This window comes from Prionailurus viverrinus, chromosome C1, assembly GCF_022837055.1.
Source record: "Prionailurus viverrinus isolate Anna chromosome C1, UM_Priviv_1.0, whole genome shotgun sequence".
NCBI classification, from domain to species: Eukaryota; Metazoa; Chordata; class Mammalia; order Carnivora; family Felidae; genus Prionailurus; species Prionailurus viverrinus.
This window is the reverse complement of record NC_062568.1, coordinates 14,379,477-14,404,093: the sequence shown is the minus strand read 5'-3', so window position 1 is coordinate 14,404,093 and position 24,617 is coordinate 14,379,477. Positions and strand designations below refer to the sequence as shown.

The 24,617-nt window shown below is 51.7% G+C and overlaps 1 protein-coding gene across 6 annotated transcripts in view; it reads right to left on the bottom strand.

Annotated features, from left to right (window-relative positions):
- TNS1 (tensin 1) overlaps window positions 1–24,617 on the bottom strand; it is a 202,247-nt gene that overhangs the window by 160,690 nt on the left and 16,940 nt on the right. For 5 of the 6 annotated variants that reach the window (XM_047871203.1, XM_047871204.1, XM_047871206.1 and 2 more), the window contains exons 2-3: window positions 21,760–21,874; window positions 10,227–10,264 (exon numbers count right to left, since the gene is read on the bottom strand). In XM_047871203.1, coding sequence (XP_047727159.1) covers window positions 10,227–10,264; window positions 21,760–21,874 — 153 coding nt within the window. Of the gene's footprint in view, window positions 1–10,226; window positions 10,265–21,759; window positions 21,875–24,617 lie in introns of those variants that run through there. The other variant, XM_047871209.1, reaches the window with a different exon arrangement.

Here is a 24,617-nt window from a genome sequence, read left to right as displayed (position 1 = left end):
AAGGGACTTGTATCAAGAACCTATAAACAACACTTACAACTCAATAATAAAGACAGATAACCCAATTTTTAAATGGTCAAAGAATCTGAACAGACATTTCTCCAAAGACGATAAAGCAAATGACCAATAAGTACATGAAAAGATGCTCAACATCACTAGTCATCAGGGAAATCAAATCAAAACCACAATGAGATGTCACTTCATATCCACTAGGCTGGCTATAATCAAAAAGTCAGATAAGCAGTGACAAGGACATGGAGAAATCATAACCTTCATACATTACTGGTGAGAATGTAAAATGGTATAGCAATGTTACAGGTTGAATTGTGTCCCTCTAAAAAGATATGCTGAGGTCCTAATCCCCAATACTTGAGAATGGGGACCTTATTTGGAAGTAGGTTCTTTATAGAGATAATCAAGTTAGGATGAGGTTATTGTTATAGGTCTTAATCTAACATGACTGGTGTCTTTATAAAAATTTGGACACAGAGATAGACACAGAGGGAAGATAATGTGGAGACATACAGGGAAAATACCACATGAAGACAGGATTGGAGTGATGGATCTATAAGACAAGAAATGCCAGAGATTGCCAGCAAACCACCAGAAGCTGGGAAGAGGAAAAGGATTTCCTCTACAGCTTTCAGAGGAACATGGCCCCGTCAACACCTTGACTTTGGACTTCCAGCCCCTAGAACCGTGAGACAATAAATCTCTGTTGTTTTAGGTCACGGGTTTTGGTACTTTGGTATAGCAGATCTCGAAAACTAATATAAGCTACTTTGAAAAACAGCCTAGCAGTTCCTCAAAAAGTTAAACAGGGTTACCATATGACCCTGCAATTCCGCTCCTAGGTATATACAGTTGACCTTTGAACGAGGGGGTTAGAGGCACCAACAGCCGGCGCATGAAAATCCCCATATAACTTTTGATTCCAAAAGAACTTAACTACTAATAACCTACTGTCGACTAGAAGCCTTACCAATAACATAGTCAACTAACACGTTTTTTACTCAAAATTAGCACACATTTTATATAGCATATGTATTATATACTGTAGTCTTACAATAAAGTAAGCTAGAGGAAAGATAATGTTGATTAAAAAATCATAAGGAGAAGAAAATACATTTACAGTACTGTACTATAAAAATCTACAAGTGGACCCGTGCAGTTCAAACCTGTGCTGTTCAAGGGCCAACCGTATACCCATGAGAAATGAAAACATACGGTCACAAAAAGACTTGTACGTGAATATTCATGACAGCATTATTCATAATAATCAAAAGGTGGAGACAACCCAAATATCCATCAACTGATGAACGGATAACCTCACACAATGGAATGTTATTCAGCCATAGAAAGGATGTGCCTTGAAAACGTTATGTGAAACGAAAAAAGCCAATCATTAAATGAACACCGTACATTCTATTATTCCATTCATATGAAATCTCCAGAACAGGGAAATATGTAGAGACAGAAAGTAGATCCGTGGTTGCTAAGGGCTGGGGCAGGGGTGGGGGGAAAGGATAGAGAGACTGAGAAGTGACAGCTATAATGTACAGGTTTCTTTTCAAGGGGACAAAAAGGTTCTGATGTTGATGGTCACAGAACACTGAATATGCAAAAAACAAAAAACTTAACTATCACTTTAAATGGGTGAATTGTATGGTATGTGAATTATACCTCAATATACTTGTAACCAAAGAGAGAGAGAGAGAGAGTGACCAAGAGGGAAAGGATGGAGAGAGGTCTCCAGAAGCTGCAGACCACTGGTTTTCCAATCTGGTCGCAAAGAGGACTCGCCTGGCAGGCTTTTACTTAAATCAACTTTATTGAGACAGAATTTACATACAATAAACACATCCCTTTTAAGCATATAGTCCAATGAGTTTGACAGATGGATACATGTGCATAATTACCACCACAACAAAGATAAAGAACATTTCTATCACCCAAAAAAAGTTCCCTCACACCCTTTTGCAGTCAGTCTTCCCACCACTCCCGGGGCCAGAAAACTACTAATCTGCTTTTTGCCACGACAGCTTCATACTTTCCAGAATTTCATAAAAATGGAATCAGCCAGTGTGTACTTTTGTGTCTGGCTTCTTTCACTCAACAGTGTTTTTGACATTCACCTCCAGTGCTATGCGGAACAATGGTTCACTCCTTTTCATTGCTAAGTAGTATTCCACTGGGCCATTATATCACAATTTCTGCATTCACCTGTTATTGAATATTGGGGTTTTCCTAGGTTGGGGCTGCTGTGAATAAAGCTGCTATGGATATGCACGCATTTTTGTGGACATGTTTCCATTTCTCTTGGGTAAATACCTTGGAGTGGAATTGCTGTGTCAGGGAGCAACCGTGTATGTAACTTAATAAGGAACGGTCTGTTTTCCAAAATGGTTGTACCATTGTACACTCCCACTGCTAGTTGCCACTTGTAAAAATCCCAATGCCTGGGTCATGCCGCAAACCAATTAAATCAGACTCTCTGGGGAGAAGGACCCAGGCATCATTATTGCCCCTAGGAGATTCTAATGCACAGACAAGGTCTTGAAAGCCAGTGCTATAATCTCAGGTGCCTTGGGGCAAGCAAACAAGCAAAAGACACATTATATTCACCTGCACCATTTCCTGATGCCTCCTTGATAATGGAAAGAAGAGAAGAAAACATAGGCAAGCATCTAGTCTCAAGTCAGCTATGTTGGTCTTCCAGATTCTCCCCACCTTTCATGAGTTAGGAGAAGGTGGAAGGAATGTAAAATAATAAATATTGGGGCACCTGCGTGGTTCAGTTGGTTAAGCACCTGACTTCAGCTCAGGTCATGATCTCATGGTTCGTGAGTTCGAGCCCTACGTCAGGCTCTGTGCTGACAGCTCAGAGTCTGCAGCCTGCTTTGGATTCTGTGTCTTCCTCTCTCTGTGCCCCTCCCCAGCTTACATTCTGTCTGTCTGTCTGTCTCTCTCTCTCTCTCCCTCTCAAAAATAAATAAAACATTAAACATAATAATAATAAATATTAGCAACTTTTTGACCACTTGATTTTGAGCTTGGCATTACAGTTGGGTCATCACTCTCAGTGCTCACAAGAGTCCTACAGGATAGGCCCTACTATAAACCCCATGATACAGATGAGCAAATGGAGCTCAGAGAGGTAAAGCAACTTGCCCAAGGTCACGCAACCAATTATCCATGCAGTCAGGATTTAAACTCAATATTCCGCCTCCAGGGCCAGAGAAGACTCAATGGGTCCCAAGGCATGAAACACACCCACCCCCCACAACCCTCAGTCCAACTATACCTGGGACAGCAGGAGAATTCTCCAAGCCTCCGACACAATTGTGAAGGAAAGCCGCAGGTGTGTTTATGAGAGAGTGATAAAGGTGGTGTATAATATGACTGAAAGGTGGGGGTTAATTATGGGATTTCCTTTCCTTTCAAGCTTAAAGGACGGGATTTAAACCCCTTTGGGACAGGGGAGGAGACCAAGTCATTGCTGGTGCTCGGGACAGGGAAGAGCCAGGGTCTGGGAAGAGGGAAGGAGAGAGATAAAGAAGCAGGAGGTGAGTGGGAGCTGCCTGGAGGCTGAGGAGTGGGCAGTGTGCCTGCCCGGCTGCCTGGTCCTTTCATTTAACTCTTCTCTGACCTGGGAACGGGTGAGGAGCACTTTGCTGGAAGGAGCCGCTCTCTTCAGCGGGGACGGCTCTTTCGAAACAAGGAGCAAATCAGGAGTGAGAAAAGCATTTCTCAAAAATGTATCTGGGGATTAGGGAAACCGTGTGGGCTATGCAGGTACTCTGTATTATCATGGCAACTATTCCGTAAATCTAAAACAACTCTAAAATTACAAGTTGCCTTTAAAGTGATAGATAAATGGGGCGCCTGGGTGGCTCAGTCAGTTGAGTGTCTGACTTCAGCTCAGGTGGTGATCTCAACAGTTCGTGAGTACGAGCCCACATTGATACAAGTAGTATCAATGCTACCCCTTCTTTCCTTCTTTCCCACATCAGGCTTTCTGCTGTCAGCGCAGACCCTGCTTCGGATCTTCTGTCTCCCTCTCTCTCTGCCCCTCCCCTGCTCGCACTGTCTCTCTCTCTCTCTCTCTCTCTCTCTCTCTCTCTCTCAAAAATAAATAAACATTAAAAATTGTTTCAATAAATAAAATAAATGATAAACAGATGATACATAGCTAGCTACATAAAATGTACCTGGAGGTTGTGGCATCATAGAGCAGGGGAGCAAGAAGAAACACAAAGCAGAAGAAAATCTGCCGTGTATATATACACTGTGCGTGTACTGAAATAAAAGTGGGAGACAAATCCTGGGGCCATCCATTTTAATCCCTAACAGGAAAGAAAAAACTGGGGGCAAACAAGGGCCCCATGAGACACAGGGGTAGGGACTAAGGGAGGCTTAGGACCACTTCTTTCAAGAGATTCAGAGCCGGGAGCTGGAGGGTGGTGTTTGCATGCACTATGGGGTGTCTCCAGTGCCCAAGCCAGCCTGCTCTCTGTCTCTCTGTCTCTCTCTCTCTCTCTCTCTCATTCTCTTCCCTTCTCACCTGCTTCCCACCCATGGGTCCAAGAGCAGGGCCAGAATCATGCAGAAGACCACTGGCCCTTAGCCAAGTTGGTTACCCTCCCCAGGCCTCAATTTTGGATCTATAAAATAGGACTACCATGAGTCCAGCCCACATCACAGAACCGAGAAGATGAGTGGAAACATTTTGTGTGTTGCAAAGATCTGTGTAAATCCAGATGATTCAATGTTCATAGCACGTCTGTTCATAATAGCCCCAAACTGGAAATCACCCAACTGGCAATCAACAGTGGCATGGATAAACAGGTTGTGGTTTATTCATATGCTGGAATACAACACAGCAATCAAAAAGAATGTCGGGGCGCCTGGGTGGCGCAGTTGGTTAAGCGCCCGACTTCAGCCAGGTCACGATCTCGCGGTCCGTGAGTTCGAGCCCCGCGTCGGGCTCTGGGCTGATGGCTCAGAGCCTGGAGCCTGTTTCCGATTCTGTGTCTCCCTCTCTCCCTGCCCCTCCCCCGTTCATGCTCTGTCTCTCTCTGTCCCAAAAATAAATAAAAACGTTGAAAACAAAAATTAAAAAAAAAAAAGAATGAACCCCTACAGTGTGCACGCACACAGATGAGCCTCCCAGACCTAATGGTGAGTGAAGTAAGTCAGGAGCAAGAGTCAACATACTGTAGGAGTCAATTCGTGTGCAGTTCAAACAGAGGCAAGTAATCTGGGATGGTACAAGTAAGACTAGAAATTACCTTTGGGGGATACTGACTTGGAGGGGCGCATAAGGGCACTTCTGGGTGCTGGAAATGTTCTGGATCTTGATCTGGTTCATATATAGGTACAGACTTATCAATGTATACTTGATGGTACATAACTTATACCTCAGCTAGAAAATGTAAATGACTAAAATTACTATGTGGAGTCAGTCTCTGTTGGAAGGTAAGAAGGCTTTTGGAGGGAAATTATGAACCCATTTTGCTACCCCTTCTTTCCTGCTCTCACACCCTCCCCTCACCACCCCCCTCCACGGCCTCTCTCTAAATGGGAACTTCTTGTCCCTCAACATTCCTTGATTCTATTCCTTTACTCCTTCATTGGAACCCCTACCTCTAGAATAGTGGGGTCAGGCACTATTCTAGAAACTTGAGGGTGCAACCTAACTCTCAGCCCTCCTTTGTGCAGTAAACAGGTATTTAACATATGCTTTGAGGCCCCTCCTCTACCAGCACTAAGCATTTTCTCTCAAGCAGGTCCAAGTGGTAAAGAGCTGGCAAAGAATATCTGGAATAGATAACCTCTCTCCGCCTGTGGTTCAAGAAAGGAGAAAGCTGTCTACTAGGTGCTGGTATCCATTTATTCCTCTACGACAGAGCCCACATAGCTGGAAGGCAGCAGGGGTAGAGTTGAAACGCAGGTATGTCTGACTCCTACATCTCTGCCCTTCCCAATGCTCTCACAGCCCCCCAGGAGCCAGATCCACCGTGCCTTCTCTCTGGGCATCTGTACGGTCAGCCTCCAAGGTGGCCCCCACTGATTCTTGCCTCCAAGTATTCGTGTCTTTATATCGCCCCCCCCCACAATGAAGATGACCTATGCAACCAATGGGATATTGTACAAATAACAGTATTTGCCTTCCAAGGCTAGGATATAAAAGACATTGTGACTTCCACCTTGCTCTGCCTTGAATTACCCACTTTGTGGAAGCCAGCCGCCATGTTGTAAGGACACTCAAGCAGCCTAGGGAGAGTGCCATGTGGTGAGAAATTGAGACCTCCTGCCAACAGCCAGCCCCAAATTGCCAGCCACATGAATGAACCACCTTGGAAGCAGCTCCTCTAGCCTCAGTCGGACTTTCAGATAACTGCAGCCCTAGCTGACATCTTGACTGCCACCCCATGAGAGACTCCAGGCCAGAATCAGCCAGCCAAGCCACTCCGAACTTTCTGACCCATGGAAGCTGTATGAGATAATAAATGTTTGTTGCTGCTTTAAGCTACTAGATTTGGGGGTTGTTTTTTATATCATATTGCTTCATATAAATAATATAGCCCCTCTCAGCTCAGAGCCATGGGTTCATGCTGCAGGAACAGTCTGGAAGGTGGCATGTTAAGGGGTCCAGAATGATCCACTCACCAGAGGGGTAGCCAGCATGGGCTGAATTTGAGAGGACAGGAGAGGACACACATCAACAAGAAATCCCCAGCATGTGAGAGAAGGACTGTGAAATAAGAAATCAGGCAAGGCAGAAATCTTGGCACCTTCCTACCTAGAAATTTCTTACACACTCCATCTATCTCAGTAAATGGGACCACGTGGCCAGTTACTCTGGCCAAAAACCTGGGAGTCATCCTTGAGCCCATTCTCTCTCACATACCCAACATCTCATCCATCAGCCAAGCCCTGGGCTCTACCCCAGAATGTATCCCAGACCTGGCCCCTTCTCACTGCTTTTCCTGCAAGCACCATGGCCTAAACCACCAGCCCTCTTCACCTGGCCAACATCAGCAGCCTGTTGACCCCTCTCCCTACCCTACTCTTGTGCCTGTTCAAGGCCAGAGGAGTCTTCTCAGAATAGAGATCAGATCATGTGGCATGTGCTCAGAACACTCCAGGGCTGCTATTCTCCAGCAAGATATGGCCTCCTTTCAAGCATAATAAGCTCATCTCACCTCAGGGCCTTTGCACTTGCTCGTTCAATCTTCCAGATCATCATGCAACATCATCATTTGGGTCTCACCTCATGCAATACTTCCTCTGAATTTTCCGGGGCCACACTAACATAATCACTCTCTAACCCACTGCTTTAGCTCATTTCCTTCATAACATGTTTACCTATTTACTGCCTGTCTCCCCCAGAAAAGTGTCAGTCCCGTAAGGGCAAACACCTTATCTATCTTATTCACTTCAAAACCAGTGTCTGTCTCTTGATGTCAGCTCAGGTCATGATCTCACAGTCACGAGATTGAGCCCCACATCAGGCTCCATGCTGTGTGTCAAGCCTGCTTGGGATTGTCTCTCTCTCTCCCTCTCTCTCTGCCCCTCCCCCACTCATAGTTGGTCTGTCTCTCTCTCTCCCCCCCCCAAAATAAATAAATAAACATTTAAAAAAAACAGTGTCTTAAAATAAATGTGTTTCTTACAAAAAAAAAAAACAGTGTCACATGGAAAGAGTTCAATAAACATTTGTTTAATGAATCCTGTCTAGAGGTAAGGGGGTGGATGAAATGACCTCCAAGTTGATCTGGCTGTAAAATCCAGAGGACAGAGCTCTGCTGTGTGCTCTGGGGCTCACATCGCCCTTCCCAGCAGAGGAAAAGGCAGGGCGGTAGTAAGAGCTGTGGTTTTAGGGGAAAGACTTGCCAGCTGGGTGGAGCTCACACCACCGGTGGGTCCCATTTCCTACAGAGGAAAATCCTCCAAAAAGCTCCTTCTGTCTGCCTGGCCACTGCCCTGCCGGGCCACCTCTACCCTCTCAGTTGTCGTCCTTGGCTGGGCAGAGCAGGACTGCAGCAGCCTGGTGGATTCTCAGCTTCCAGTATTTTCAAGAATTACCAGGCAGGCTACACCCCCCCCCCCAGAAGTCATCTTTGGCATCCCTCTGTCACCCCCAAGGAGGCTGCTGTACAATAGGGAACCCTCTTCTGTCACACCTCCGGACCTCTTTCAGCCCCTGTTCACCCAGACTCAGACCCTTCATTGCCAGTATGTTCGTCCCCTTATCCTAGTTGAAGGAATCCGCTGCCATAAGAGATGGACAGCAAAGACGGAGGGGCAGGTAAGGATTAAGGAACGTCAGCAAGATCGGATATTTAGAAGGAAGCACAAAGGTCTAGGGACAAACATGGGTGACGAGTTACACACTGTGAGACCTTGGCAAAGTCATCCAACCTCTGGATGCCTCAGTTTGCTTCTTTGTAAAACAAGGAAATCTTTCAGCCTGCTTTATGCGGTGATGGAATCAAAAGAATAAAATCAGACAATGCACTGAAGTGCTTTCTAAAGCCTGAAGCACTGTACAAACATCCATTGTTATTAAGAGAAGCAGGTGCAGAAAGCAGGAGAGAAAGGGAGTAGACCGGGAGGAGGGAGGAAACAAAGGTTCTGGAGTTAAGGGTGGGAAAGCTCTGCTCTGGACGAAGAGAACAAGGAGGGAGACGGAGGGAGGAGCAGAAACCCACTGCCCCCACCTGAAGAAGGCAAGGCTGGGAGAGTCAGAAAAGCAGAAGGCACCTGGAGGGGCAGGACCGTCCACCTATGCCCATTGCGAGCCGGGCTGTTGGCACCTCTGCTACGAGGGCACTCCCCCTCCCCCACCCCCACCCCCCGAGTTCACACACAGATGGGGAGACGCCCCCAGCAAGGCCATGTACCCTGCTTGAGCAAGGTCACTCCGGAAGAAGTGGATTCCCTTGCAGACCTGCCTGCTCCAGGGGCACCCTTCCCCAAAACAACAGTTGGCTCTTGGAGCTACCCACTGATAATAATCAACTACTCTGCTCTTGAGCACCTGCCTTATGTCAGGCACTGGACTGCGCACTTCACACGCATTATCCCATTTTATCCTCATAATAACCTTTTCTTGCCCCATACCCTTGAGAATAAAACAGAGGCTCCGGGAGGTTAGATGCCTTGCCCAAGGTCACTCGGTAAATAAAGAAGCAGAGCATGAGATGTACTGGATCCTGGGCCTCAACTGCCCAGTACTTCTTTTTGAGACATCCTCCCTCCTGCTTCCATTCAAGGAACTCCTTCCTGAAAGATCAGGTGTGAACGGCAAAGGTGGGGTGAGAGGGCAGGGAGGATGTAAGTAATGATGGGGGACGATGCAGAGACGGGCTGTGTAACAGGTAAGGCAGGGCATTTCCACCTCCAGAGAGCTGAGCCCATCTGACAGAACAGCTGCTCTCCCAAGTAATCCATCATAATCCATTACTCCAAGAAGCCAACTCGTGATCCATCACTCCTCGGTCCAGGCCTGAGAGGATGCAGCAGGGCTCCAGCCAACCTGGCCAACCAGGACCCAGCAGTCCCTCTGACCTTCTTGCCTCAGTTTTCCTCTCCCACCAAGACCAGCCCTGAAACACTGATGGGGAAACTGAGGGCCAAAGTGCCACCTGGCCAATAAAGAGAGTGGGATGGTCTCGCAGGAGATTCCAGGCCCAGGGAAACCCTGACCTCCAACCTCATCCCCACTTCTACCTACCCTGTTTTCCCGCCCTCGGGCTCTTTTGACTGTGGCCCCCATCCCGAGTTTTTCCAGATTGCCCCAATTGGGCCAACCAGGGCTCTGCGCGGCCCACGGGATAACTGAAACGCGTCCTCCTCCTCCTCCTCCTCCTCCACTCCCACAATCACACCCCCCCCCCAACCAAGGGAAATGCCTTCAGAAGCCCCTCCCTCGGAGCTTGGTCCCCGCCAGCCACGTTCAGGAGCTGCGGAGACCCCGCGCCGTGGCCCCCATCCAGAGCCCCCTCCTCCTCCCCCGCCCCCCGCCCCCCAGTCCCGGCCCTCGCCTTCACCTTGACCCGGGCCGCTCCCGGCCCCAAAGCTTAGCATAAACAAAGAGCGGGGCAGGGGACAACCCGCGCACCGCCCCCGGCGCCCCGGTGCCCCGGCTCCAGTCCCAGAACCCGAACCAGTCCCGTCCCCGAGCCCCCGGCAGAGCCAGGCGGCCCGCGGCCCCTTACCTTGGCCTGGCATTTCCGATGACAGGAGAAGCTGCAGACTGCGAGAGGGCGAGACACAGAAAGAAAGTTTAGCCGCGAGGTATGAAATGGAAACTCCGGCGAATCTCCTCCCACCCCCGCCCGCACTCCGCGCTTGGGAGGGAAGGAGGGAAGGAGGGAAGGAGGGACGGAGGGAAGGAGGGAAGGAGGGACGGAGGGAGGAGGCAGCGGAGGGGGGCCGCTGCCGCAGCTCCCCGGGGCCCGCGGGGTGGGAACGCCGGGGACTGCGGGCCCTCCGGCTGGGGAGGCACCGAGCCCCCATCACCAGAGCCCCTGGGGCAGGCCTGCGAAGGTGGGAGGAACAGGAGGAGGGGAGGGGGGGACAGACTCCCCCGCTGGATCACTGCCAGGGGCAGAGGTGGCCCGGACCCAGGCCCCATGCCAGCCGCGCCAAGGAATAACGGGGGCCTTCTCCCCTTACACACACACACACACACACACACACACACACACACACACACGTGTGTGTGCGCGCGCGCCAGGAAGGCAGTCGGCACCCCAGGAACCACAATCGCACTCACTCTCCCCTAGAGAGGGACACACGGACCCGATTTACAGTCCAGGAGAAGACCGGTGCACACACACATTCGCATTTACACCCATACACACACAGACTCACCCATAACCACTTATACCCGTACACTCAGCCAGACGTGCAAACATAACCATATGTACACATATAGCCTCACACACACTCACACTCATGCCCAAGGGAAACCTCTGACTCAGGGACACCAACACACAGCCTGACACGGACGTGTAGACACAGACACACGGACAGATGCTCATACAGGCTCACAAACTTCTTGTCCATCACTTGAAACATACACACACACACACACACACACACACACACACACACACACACAAAGGACTTAATTCTGCCCTCCCACTACCAGAAGCTGGAATCAAATTTCCTCTGGGGTTCCCTCCATCTGGAATGTCCCAGCCCTGCCTGCCCCACCCACAGGGCCCTCCACCCTGGGGTTTGCTGGTCCCCTCCCACCAAGTCCCACAGATGGAGTGAGGGGTCTCCTGAGCTGAGCTCCTACACGGACTTGACCTTATTTGCTACCCACGACCTGCTGAGACAGTGGGTTAGCAGCACTGGTTAGAGAACAGGGGTCGGGGAGGCAGGGGAGCTGCTGCAACCCCAAATCCTTGGTAGCCACAGCCAACTGCCCTGACCTCATGGATCCACAGTTCCTCCAATCCTTTTCTGTCTTTGAGCCAACTTGATTCTCAGCAGAATGCAAAAGGGGAGACTGAGGCACAGAGGAAGGCCCAGAGTTACCAAAAGAGGCTCTGGGGCTCTCCATACCAAGGCTTCTGTTTGGTCTGTGGGAGTGGAAGTCCAGAGGCACAATGGGTGGAGCCTAGGATTCAACCTTGGCTATTGGCCCTCCTCGCCTGGGACCTTGTTCTCCCAGAACCTAGCCCTGGCCCCAGCTCAGGCCTGTGACTCAGCTGCTGCTGAACAAGGCTTTCCTGACCCCACCAGCCACCCAGCCCAGCTCAGGGACTTCTCCGCCCCTGGCCACACCAAGACGTATCCCCTGGCCACCCAAAACAAGTCAAGCCCATCTGCTAGCCTTTCTGCTTCTCTGTCTCCCCACTCTCACTACCCCAGCGTGGCAACTCCCCTTCAGATTCCCCAGCCCCACCCCCACGCCTTCTTTTCTGGCCTCAGAATATGGAATCGAGAAAGCCTCAGGCTGAGTGTGGCCTGAGCTCTGAAGGCCTTTCCAGCCAGACCGGCCCCCCACTGGGCCACTACCTCCAGCCTGAAGGAGCTTTCCCCTTCCTCTGCTAATCAAATCCCAGGCCTTCAGGAAAAAGTCCTGGGCCCCTCATCTGGAGGCCTCCCTCACTGTTCCCTACCTCCTTGCAGGTATCACCAGAGAGAGCATGTTTCCCATCACCTCCTTGGTTCCTACAGCTGTGGGTTCCTTCAAAGGAAGGATCTCTCTCTCTCTTTCTCCCTCCCTCCCTCTCTCTCTCTCTCTCTCTCACACACACATACACATACACACACACACACACACACACACACACACACACACACACACACACACTACACAGTGCCTGGTATACAGTAGAGGTTTAACAAATGATTGATGAGTTGGACCTGACTGAAGATCTCCCCTGGAATCTATGTACACCCCCATTTACTCATTCCCACCCCACTCTCAGCCTTTCCCTGAGCCATACTCTGCCCCCAATATTTAACTATCCATTAAAATGGATCCCTAAGTTATCCAATCTGGGCCTCCTGATCCCAGTCTAGATACCAACAGCCAGGATTCCATCTTCCTCCAGTATCATACTGCATACCTGACAGTTCACAGAATGCACCAAACTCTTGCCTGCCTCAGGGCCTTTGCACTTGCTGTTCTGGCTGCCTGGAACACTCTCCCTCACCCCAGCCGTCTATTGTTCCCCAAGCCAAATCCTTCTCCTACTTCTAGAATCCACCGAAAGCCATCTATCTCCCCAAAGAGGCTTTTCCTGACCACCCAAATTACATTACGTACTTCCAATATTCTTTCTCAGTGGTACCCTGATAATTTCCTTCTTAATACAGTTCACAGTCTGAAGTCAACGTGGGCAATTCCTGCTCATTTATGAATAGTGCCTCTCCCTACACTAGACTCACCAGGACAAGGAGCATGCCTGTCTCATTCGCACCATATTCCCAGTAGCTAGAACGGTATCTGCTCCAGCCCACAACAGCAAACAGCAGCTTTGTGCAAATTAGAAAAAGGCTTACCCTCTGAGCAAACCAACCCCTTGGACACACAGCTGAGTAGAGTATCTTTGTGGAAATGGCAAGGAGGTGCCTTCTCTCCAGGCAGACCCCACTCTGTACCTGAGTGTGTGGTTTGGAGAGCAAAGAGTAGCTGCTTCCAGGGCTCCCTCGGGTAGGCGCCCTTGGCAGTGAACAGCCCGCATGACCATACAGGGCAGCCCTGCCTATCACACAGTGGGCAGACACTCCACAAATGCCCTTGAATGGAGGGCAGATGGAGAAATCATCGGGCAACTGCAGTACAATGTTCTGAGGGCTCCCTGCGTGCTGGAATGCAGAGAACTTGCCCTTGAAACCTCTACAGTGGGGAGCAAGGGAAGACCTCCCCCAACCCCCCAGAGCTCAGAAGACAAAAGCTCGGCAAACTCAACTCAAGTGGCAGGTTCCAAGCAGCTCTGCTGAGAGCTTTTGACACCTTAGGAGCACCTGCCCACCACTCCCCAAGGAGGCCCTCTTGCCCTGAGTGCCCTCCAGGGACTGTGCGCTCACAATCTTAGTCACCCCTTCTCAGCAACCCCCCACACACCCGGGGCAGTATTTCCTACTCTGACTTGCACATCCCCTCTGCTGTAATTTGAAACTTGAGCGTGACATTCTGCTGGCTTCTCACTTCCCAGATCAATGGCACCTCCTGGAACCCTCTCCCACAACGAACAGGGCTGCTTTATACACCCAACTGAATATCATCGAAAGGCTGCTGTGTGACTTCTGGGGCTCAGTCATCAAAGGCACTGTGGCTTCAGCCCTGGTCCCTTGGATCACTTGCTGGGGCAGAAGCGAGTCCCGATGCCACGAGGCGCTATAGAGAGGGCCATGCGAGGAACGGCCACGGCCCCCTGCCACCGGCCTGCGCCCATTTGTCAGGCACAGGTCCGGGCCACCTGGCAAGTGGATCCTCCAGGCCCTGTCTGTCAGGCCCTCAGATGACTACCGCCCTGGCCGCAGCTTCATGAGGGACCCAGGGTCCAAACCACCCAGCTAAGTCACACGGGAACCCCTGACCCTCAGAAACTCTGTGACATAATAATTGCATATTTATTGTAAATCGCTAAGTCGGGGGATGATGTGTTAAGTAGCTACAGATAAACAACACAGAAACCAGGGCACAGGATCCCTCAGAAAGCAAGAGGCTAAAGGCTGTTGCTGGGAATTGAGGCCAGAGGCCATCTCCTCAGTCCTGCCTTGCATCCTGGGACCAGCATGCTCCTCCCCGTAACCCCTTCTCCCCTCTCCTTACCCTACAATACGATTAGTCATCCTGTCCCAGAAAGTAACTCCAAAGAGGCTGTTGGATCCCCCTTTTCCTGCCAGCCCTCCACCACTGCACCAGTTCGGGCCAATTATCCTTCCCGGGGCCCCGTCTCCCCTCCAGCCTTGTCCCCCTTCAATCCACAGAACCACAGACCATTCTCGAGTGCAAACCGATCGCATTTATACTCCTTCTTAGAAACACCTGGTCCAGCACCTCAGCATGCTTATAAGGCCCCGCACAGGCAGGTCATGTCTTCGCCTCCAGCCACTGCCCCAAAAGAGATCTGTTGCTGCCACAGTGAACTCCCCCAAAGGACATTGGGGCTAGTAGGCCTGAAATGGTGAACTCATATACATCCTCTGAGGCCCAGTTCAAAACGCCCCTCCCTAGATGATCAGGCACTCAAAGGCACCTCCTCCTCTGTGCTCCCAGGCAGGTCCTGTTCAACTTGGCAGCTTGGTATCCTGCCCCTTCTCCTAGCACAGGGTCTGACACACAGATGGGGCTCAACACACGTGGAGTACATTTAAAACTGGAAAAATTCTCCCCAGCCCAAACCACTGGGACTGGGGCTGATGTTCCAGGGCAACGAAACAGACACAAGAGAGGGTAGGTGAGCCCTACTTTTCAGCTCAGCTCCTGCCGGGAAAGGGCAAATAGGGACCGTGGTCAGTGCTTTCCGAGTGTGTCAGTACAAATACTACCTATGATCCAACCTGGTCCAGCTCTCCATCTACCCACTTACCTACCTGGCTGCGTGTAGACTGGCTCTCAGCTCAGATGTAGGTCATGCTCTGCGACCTGGGACAAGTTACTTAACCACTCTGAGCCTTAATTTCCTCATCTATAAAATGGGGGCAATAACCGTATCTACTTTACAGGGTTGTTATGGGAATTAACTGACTCCCTCTATGTGGGCGACCCACAGCACAGCAGCTTTTCATCCCTGCTGTTATTATACTGGAGAGCCCCCAACTCCTAGTCAGGAGGCCCGGCTTCCGGTCCCAACGGCCATCATATAGTTGTGTGACGTGAGGCAAGTCATTCCCACTCTCTGGTCCCCACCACGCCCTGCTGACTCACACTCATTTGCCTACATTACCCCTGAAGTTCCCTACATCACTGAGCCCTGGAACAGATGGTCCTCAAGCCCTCTTCCAGCTGTGACAGTCTGTGTTACCCACTGGTCTCCCCACCAGTCACCACCTGTCTCTTCCTCCCTCCAGCGAACAGCGAAGAAAGCGGGGGAAGCCCAGGTTCCAACCCTGCGCACATCCCACACACTAGAGGAAACACCCAGCCTGTGATTGACATGGATGCCCACTCCACACTGTACCACACCTCACTGAGGGTCAAGGGCAGGAATACGCCAACCTTCCCAGCCTGATGTCCTCCGCGCTTGAGTCCTTCCCAGATGCACATCTCAGGATCAACCCCACCTGAGCGAACCGTGGCCCTCCCCAGCTCCCACAGAAGACAGTGGCCTCTGAAGCCAGTGACTCTGCAAGATGAAGCCCCCTGGGGAGGGATCCCATCAAACCAAAGCTCCGTGCAGCCCGAAGAGTCCCATCTCTGCCCATGGTGTCAACAGGGACCCCCACACAGCAGGGCACCTCCCCTGCCTTCCAGGCTCCTGATGATACACCAGCCGGTGGCCTAAGAGGTAGCTGAGAGCCCCATAGTGTAGAGGGGTCCATAGGTTACCTTCTGGGGTGGAAAAATGCACCCCCAACCCCAGCCCTCAGCCAGCTCCCGCCTCACTGGCTCACTGGGCTGCCAGGACTCTGTCCTGAGGTGGCTTCCTGCCTCTCAGGAACACAGGAAGCCAACATTGTTGGGATCTAAATGGCCTTTTCCTCCTGGCCTCGGCTTGGAAAATGAGCACATAGCCTCAGTGTGCACCTGACCCCAGCAATAACCGCCCACACCCCCAGTGGGCCTCAGCTTCTTCCCCGGCTGACAGAGTGACCAGCCCAGCCACCCACCTGCCCACCCAGCCTAACAGCCCTTCCCTGCTCTGCTGATCTCCATGGCCTTGGGCAGGCCATGGTACTCAAATCGTTGTTCAACATTATTCTAGTTGTTTCTATGAAGGGGTTTTTTTTTATGGATAAGAGTAACATTTAAATCAGGAGACTTTGAGTAAAGCACATTAACTTCCATAATGTGGGTGGGCCTCATCCAATCAGTTGAAGGCCTGAATAAAACAAAGACCTCCTATGGGGCGCCTGGGTGGCGTAGTCGGTTGAGCGTCCGACTTCAGCCAGGTCACGATCTCGCGGTCCGGGAGTTCGAGCCCCGCGTCAGGCTCTGGGCTGATGGCTCGGAGCCTGGAGCCTGTTTCCGATTCTGTGTCTCCCTCTCTCTCTGCCCCTCCCCCGTTCATGCTCTGTCTCTCTCTGTCCCAAAAATAAATAAACGTTGAAAAAAAAAAATTTTTAAAAAAAAAAAAGACCTCCTCAAGCAGGAAGAAATTCTGCCAACAGACTAGTTTAGAACTTGAACTGCAATTCCCTGGGTCTCCAGCCTGATGACCTACTCTGCAGATTTTGGACTTGCCAAGTCTCTGTAACTGCATGAGCCAATTTCTTAAAACAAATCACCTACCTATCTCTATCCATCCATCAACTACCTACCTACCCATGCATCCATCTATACACACATCCTGTTGGTTCTGTTTCTCTGGAGAACCCCAACTAATACAAGGGATGGTCAGAGGTACAGGCGCCATGAGACTTTGAAGTTGAGCAAGAAGAAACTTCTAGATCATCCCGTCCAGTGCTTTTGAAACTTTCATGCACATGGACTCCTATGATATTGGTTACCATCATGCGCATGGACTCCTTTGATATTGGTTACCATTCAGGAATGCTCATTCTGTACCAGGCTCTGTTCTGAGCCCTTTATGTGTACATATTATCTCATTTCATCCCCAAAGTAACTCAAGGAGAGAGGTGTGTGATGTGTGTCATTTGAAAGGAGAGGTAACTGAGGCTCAAAGGGGGTATGCGACCTGCCTGAGTTCTCACTTGTAAGCCGTAGAGCTGGGATATGAATTCAGGACACCTGGGCTAAGTACAAAACCACCATCCATTCTGCCTCCTGATACATTTAACTCCCACAACCAGAGCTTTTCTGATTCAAATGGGCAGGGGCTCCAGAGTCTCAGCCCCTCAAGCCTTCCCTTGGATTTCTCCTTTTTCCTACCTTCTCGGGCCCCTAAAGTATCTCCAAAAAAAAAAAAAAATCCAGTTCCTTTGGAGAACAGTTTAGAACCTCTAATCCAGTCCAATCCCTCTTCTAGAGAAAGGGAAAGTCAGGCCCAGAGAGGTTAAGTGTCTCACCCAAGCTTACACAGCCAGACCGGAGCAAGCCACAACAAGAACCCGGGGTCTTTCCACCCTACCAGGCTGCCTCCAATGATTCCAAAGAGGTCCTCAGACACAGGGTGAAAGCTGTCATTGTCAGTGAAATAACAGAGGAGAACAAGCTCCCTGAAACAAGTTTTCCCCAAATCCAACCAGTAAGGGCTTCTGAGTAGGCTTGTCCCACAGAGAGGTGAATTGTCTTCCCCGGGTACATCCCACTCTGGGGAGGCAGCAGGAATTTCCCCTGCCTTCCAGGCTGGTCAGTGGCATTGAGAAGGGAGGTAGTCTAAAACTAGGCCCACATCCAGGCCCAGATGGCAATCCTTGGGCTCTGGAGCCGGCATTTTGGTCTCTCCTCTCAGCTTTCAGGCTAACAGAAGGCTAGAGCCCTTTAGGAAGGCCCTAGACTCCCTAAAGCACTGCCCCCAAGGACCTGGGGGAAACCCACCGTTTGACCTGAGGAACTCATAAACATCCCTCCAGACCCAGCCTCCTTCTGCCTTCCCTGATGAAGCCTAACAGGAAAATCTCTGCTAAGTCAGAGACAACCTTTCTCATACACCTCTGTGTCAGCTTGGCCACATGTTCTGTGATTGTCTGATGGCATGTCTGTCTTCCCAGGTCAGGGGCTGGGTCTCGGCACCAGTACCTGGTACAGTGTCCAGCCCAGAGGGCCCTTAGTTCACGACTGCCAGGTGGATGTCCTTGTGTGTGCAGGAGGTGAGGTGGCAACCTACACTGGGAGACTTATCTAGCCTTTACAGACTCCAACAGAGGAGTTTTCCAGGCCCTCCCACTGGCCGGGGCTCAGGGAGCATTCTTGGTCCAGCCCCTTCTCTACAGTTGAGGAAACTGAGTCCTGAGTGGTGACGTGATCTATCTGAGGTCATACAGCCTGTGAGTGGCAGGGCCAGACAGAGTGCCTGGACCGCTAACAAAGGCCTGGGGCCTCTTCTCATCCATTGTCTCATCCATCTGTCTCCCTCACAGGGAGCCTTAGTCCAGAACACTGGTATTCATTTTACAGCCACACACAGAACCTCAGTGTTCCTCGCAGTAACCACCCCCCACCCCAGAGACGCAGGACAGGGTTTGTTACTAATCCCATGGTACACAGGAGGAAACAGGCTCAGGGAAGGAAAAGACTGGTGACAGTCTCACAGTGACCTCTCTGCCTGTATATCAGTCATACTTATGCCCAAATGTCCTGCCACCTTCGTTCTTTGCCCGCATTGTCCATCTTTGAGTCTCCCCGTCCAGAACTAGACCCTAGGTTCCCTGACTCCTTTCCCCATCCCCATCATCGACCCCAACCCCTTCAGCCATAGTACATTAAACAGTGAAATGCGGAAGGCAGGGAGCAGAAGACTGGTCCAAGCTATAGAGCAGGTCAGCCAGAGGGAGACAGGACAAATGCCCCCATTTCTCTAGGTCTAGGAAAGTGCCCTCACTTTCCATGCCTACACTTGGAGTGCCCTCAGCACTGCAAGGAGACTGAATTCAGAGCCTTGATGTCCCATGCACCCCTCCACACTCATCACCCTCAGCCACTAATCCAGAGAATGACCATGTTGTAACCCCAGACTCGAAGACCAAAAAAGGAAGCAGAGAGCACCACAAACCCTTCGGTTTGGGCTTGGTGAACAAAACACGACCTGGGTTTTAGTCCACAATCACCCCCTTAGCCGGGGAACAACCTGTACAACCATAGCTGGTGGCCGTGGACGGATGGGTGGGTGGGTGGATAAGGGGGTCTGTCCATCTTGTGCCACCTTCTGGTTCCAAAACACAGAGAGTTGGCCCACTCCTGTATCTCTCACCAGCAAGCCCAGTGGCTCCAACCCCGTCCCCAGGCCTGGTGACCCCAACCCTCTGCTGAGAATGCACATCGTAGTCTCCTGTAGAGCTGGGAGTCTTCAATCCTCCCTTGCTGGGCCCAGCCCCAGCCCTTCCATGGCCCACTCCTGACACCTGGTGGTGCCTCTGGGCTGCAGTCCTGGCTTTCTTCGCACTTCTCAATAACTCATTCAGAGCTGCCAAACCAGCCTGGCAGCTCACTGGCCACCTGCCCTCCACTCTGGTTCACACTGGCAGGGCCAGGCTCGGAACCAGGTAAAACCCAGGTCTCACCTTGGCGGCCTTCCCTTCCCACAGGTTCACATCCCCTCCTCAACCCAGGCCTTCGAGCCAGGTCAACTGGGGAACTCAGGACTACAGACTATTACAGAATTTGCAGCCAGAGATGTGCCAAGGTCAGACATTGAGTGCCAGACTTCCTTCTACCCCACCCCTGTTCTGCCTCCTATCAGAGGAGTGCTGGCGGTCTGGGGTGAAGGGAAGGCACACCAGGGAAGGAAGGAAGGAACTGGTGGGAGGTGGAGGGAATGGAGGCTCAGGGGCTAACTTCAGCAGGCTCACCCGGCCGGGTGGGGTGGGGGCGGTGACGCAAGCAAAATGGAAAACGCCGCCCCCAGCAATCCCCTCCTGACTCTCCCGGCTCCCACCCTAACCCGACACCGTCCCAGCAGGACCTCTTGGGAGGAGGGTGACACCATGCGGCTTACTTTGGTACTGCAAAAGTCCCTGTTGGCCTCCTAAATTCCTTCCGGGCGTCCTAGCTCTTCAGTCAAGGACCATTAACCTCTGCCCTTTGCGCATAGCAGGACGTGCCTAGAATGCCTCCACGTGCACATTCGCACACACTCACACATTCCCATCCACCCACTCCCCCCTCCAACATACTGCTGAAACTCCTTGTCTAGGAGGACTTCCCTCCCCCAGAGAGCACACCCCCGACAACCCCACTCGGACCCAGCCAGCTGTGTGCCTTGGCGAGAGACTTAACCACTCTGAGCCTTGGTTTCCTCATCTGTAAACTGAGGGTGACACTAGCACTTTCCGGAGGCTGCGAGCCCTGCAGGAGATCCATGTGAGTGCTTTCATACTAAGTGCTTTCGTGATTGCTCCCTAGGCTCTGATGCCCAGCTTCCCAGCCCCACCGAGACTGGCAGGGAGGGAGGGGAGAGTCCAGGTAGAGCCACGTGAGTGAAGACCCTCGGGCAAGAAGGAGCCCGGCCCCTCTGGCATGTTTGATATACTTGGCATATTCCAGAACTGAGCGAGGTGCAGCCGGGGTGAGTATGGGCTTGGGGGACAGGGCGGATGGGTCAGAGAGCTGGCACGGGGTGGATCCTGCTGGGCCTTGAAGGCACAGGAAGGAGTCAGTGCTTTGTCTTGAGCATAGTGGGGGCTCCCAAACCTTTTCCCAGGGAGCTGACATAACCAGATCTACGTGGAGTCCCACTCAGAGCTGGTGAGAACGGTGGATTGGAGAGAGGGCAGGCCAGGAAGCCAAGAGCTGAAGTCAGCCCTCCGGATGACAGGTGCTGCCAGCCTGAAGTGGAGAGGCTCAGTGATCCAAACTACACTGAGGGCCCTGGCGATTGATGGGAGGTAGGGGGGGGGGGGGCAGGAGAAGGAGGCATCTGGTAGGGCCGCTGGGCGGGGGGTGTCAGTCACCATCACTGAGACTGTGCGCGGGGGCCCCCCGCTGATTTTACTGTGTGATCTGGGGCAAGACACTGACCTCTCTGGCAACAGTCACAGCCAAATCCCAGGCCGTGTCAGAAGCACATGAGAACAGTGATTGAAAAAGGCCAGCAGCCGCCAGGCTCTCCCCGAAGTCGGATTCAGAGCCTCTTGCAGTCCTCCCTAGCTTTGGCGTCTTCCTCAGTGCCAGGCACACATCCACACACCTCCCCCGCACCGTCCACACGCCATCCCCATGCGACACCCCTTCCGCGTGCCTCCTTCATATCATCCACACGCATCCCGGCCATTCGCTCACAAGCCACAGGTCATGCCCGTGCCACCCACACCTGCCAGGCACCATCCACACACACCCACAAGCTTGCCATCTGGTGTGCGTAGCACCTCTTCCCACAGGAGAACCAGGCACCAGGCTAGGACCCCGAGGACACCTGCCCCGGCCGTAGGCCACCTCGTTCCCATGACAGTGCTCCCCTCCCCACCCCACCCCCCCGCAGAGCCTGACCAGCTGCTCACCTTTGCAGGTGCAACCCTCCCGGGTGATGGCCTGTCGGCAGATACCACAGGGCTTCACCTTCTTGAAGGTCTTCACCTTGAAGTGATGAGTCTTTGGGGCCTCCAGATCCTCCGGCTGTGGGGGGTAGAGGCACAGTGATCAGGCCTGGGCAGAAGGCTGGGGAAGGAGGCGGAGGGGACTAGGGGACAAGTGGGCAAGGACTGGGGAAAAGGAGAAGTGAGAGCCCCGTCAGGGGTGACAGGCCTGGGCCCATTTCTGGGAGGAGGTGCCCCAGGAAAGAGAAAGCTGAGTGTGACCCAGACTCCCACAATTAGGTGGGTCAGCCTACCGGGACACTGATTTTAAATGGATTGCTCAATACGGTTTTACACGCACACACCGCACAACCACACCCTGGGAGGCTGTCTCATGGCCGACCCGGTCAATAGCCCCCTAAGGTAAGTACTGTGGCGACTCCTTTCACCGAAGATGCATTTTGCCGGAGCTCTAAGCTTCACTGTGAGGTTTCTGTCACTCAGGATTAATCCGTGGGGTTTATCCACACAGTCGCACGGAGCAGCAGCACTTCATTTTCATCACCGTGTGTGAACACAGCTAATTCCTTTCCCTGTCCGTGTCCCCATGTCGCCAATGTGCCACGTCCCTCCATTCTCTCTCACCCCCATCCCTACCACCTCCTGCCCCAGCCCGGGCTTCTTCCATCTTTATTTTTGGTTCTTTGCACTATGAAAATTAAATCTCCTTTTTATTTATTTTTTTTTTCACATTTATTTATTTTTGAGAGAGAGAGACAGAGGGTGAGTGGGGAAGGGGCAGAGGGAGAGGGAGACCCAGAATCCAAAGCAGGCTCCAGCCTCTGAGCTGTCAGCACAGAGCCCGAAGCGGGGCTCAAACTCACGAACGGCTAGATCATAACCTGAGCCGAAGTCGGACGCTTAACCGAGTGAACCACCCAGGTGCCCATTTATTTACTTACTTACTTACTTACTTACTTACTTATTTTTAAGTAGGTTCCACACCCAGCACGGAGCCCAACACAGGGCTTTAACTCACAACCCTGAGATCAAGACCAGAGCTAAAATCAAGAGTTGGATGTTTAACCAACTGAGCCACCCAGGCAGGCGCCCCTTAAACATCCTTTTTAAAACGACAGCACCACACACATGCAATGAGAGGCAGGCTGACAGTCCAGCCTTCTCCGTGTCCGACCGGCCGTGAGCCCCGAGCCAGTCACCAGCCGCCGCTGCCACAGGCCTCGGTTTCCTGCTCTGGATGGCACGAGGTTGGGCACCACACCCTCAAACTCTGACAGTCCGTCCTTTGTAACCACATATGGGAACACACTCTAAGCCACAAAACCCTGCACCCACACTGCCTAGGACCCCCTCCTCCCATCTGCAGCCCTCAGCCCAGGCCCAGGCTCAGGGAGCTTCCCGTGGATGCCCTGGGAAGCCATCCCTGCCCACGGGCGCCATGCCTCTCCAAGGCCCCTCACCCTGGTGTCCAACCTGATGCATTTCCCGGCTTTGGCAGCAGGGGCCGGCAGAACACAGACATTGGCAGCTCCCTCACCCTGCGCAGGGCTCCCTGACACCCCTCTGCACACACATGGCCACACACAGAGACACAACCTATAGCAGACCCTGAAGTCCCAGGGGAGGGTTCTTCTCTTCAAGGTCCCCCTCCTTGTGCCCTGCTCCAGAGCCTCCAAGCGCTGACACAGGGGCCGGAGGGGGCGACTTGTGTGTTCAGAGCATCCCGAAAGCTAGCAGGTCCAGGACTCCTCTCTGAAGACACTGCAGTGGTGAGTCCTGGGGGGCAGAGTGAGGCTGAGCCACGAGAGATGCAGAGAGAAAAAAAACAGACAAAATGAGAGAGACACAGAAAGCCAGAGAGACAAAGAGGCAGAGAGATAGAGAGGGAAAGAGAGAGACAGAGACAGAAACTCAGAGTCGGAGAGACCGAGAGACAAAGATAAAGACAGAGAAACAGAGAAAGACAACAGAGAGTCAGAGAGGAAGAAGACAGAGATAAGGCAGAGACAAAGGCAGAGATGAACAAGCACACATGGAGAATAAGAGAAATTAGATAGAAACACACAGAGACTGTAAAGGGAACCAGAGAACCAAAGGGGCAGACAGACAAAGGGACACAGGAGCCAGCTTGAATGGGCCCCCAAACTCTAACTCTGGGAAGACGGGAGCATCACAATACAGAACGATAGCAGTGGCCTAAATGAGCCCATGCTGATATGCAAAATACGTGAAAAAATTCACAGTGTGATGAGAAACGGAATACTTACAAATCTCAAAGCACCTCACCACACCACACTTTTATAAATTACAAAGGGAAAAAAGTCACTTTTCCCGGCAGACTCCACGTTAATCAAATGATCAAAGCGAACATCACCAGTAATGGGAAGACTGGAAATCGTGCACCATGGTGGACACACACTGAGAACAGAACATCATTTCTGCCACTTGCCTGCCGAAGAGACACAAGCTGAATCTAATCGTGAAGAAACATCAGGCCAACGCAAATCGAGGCACAGTCTACCAATTAAATGGCTTATAATCATCAAAAGTGACAAGGTCACAGAAGTCGAGGAAAGATGGAGGAGATTTCCAGACTGATGGAGTCTAAAGAGATAATGATTGCCCAAAGCAGTGGCTGATTCTGAACTGGATTTTTCCCATGCCCATAAAGGACGTCAGTGGGACAACTGGCCACACTTCGGTGGGGTCTGAGGAGGACACAGTAGTCATGTATTGATGTCAGGTCCCGGACGTTGATGGCTGTGTTGGGTTAGGTAGGAGAAAGTCCCTGTAGGAAAATCAGGAAAGCATTTAAGGGTGGC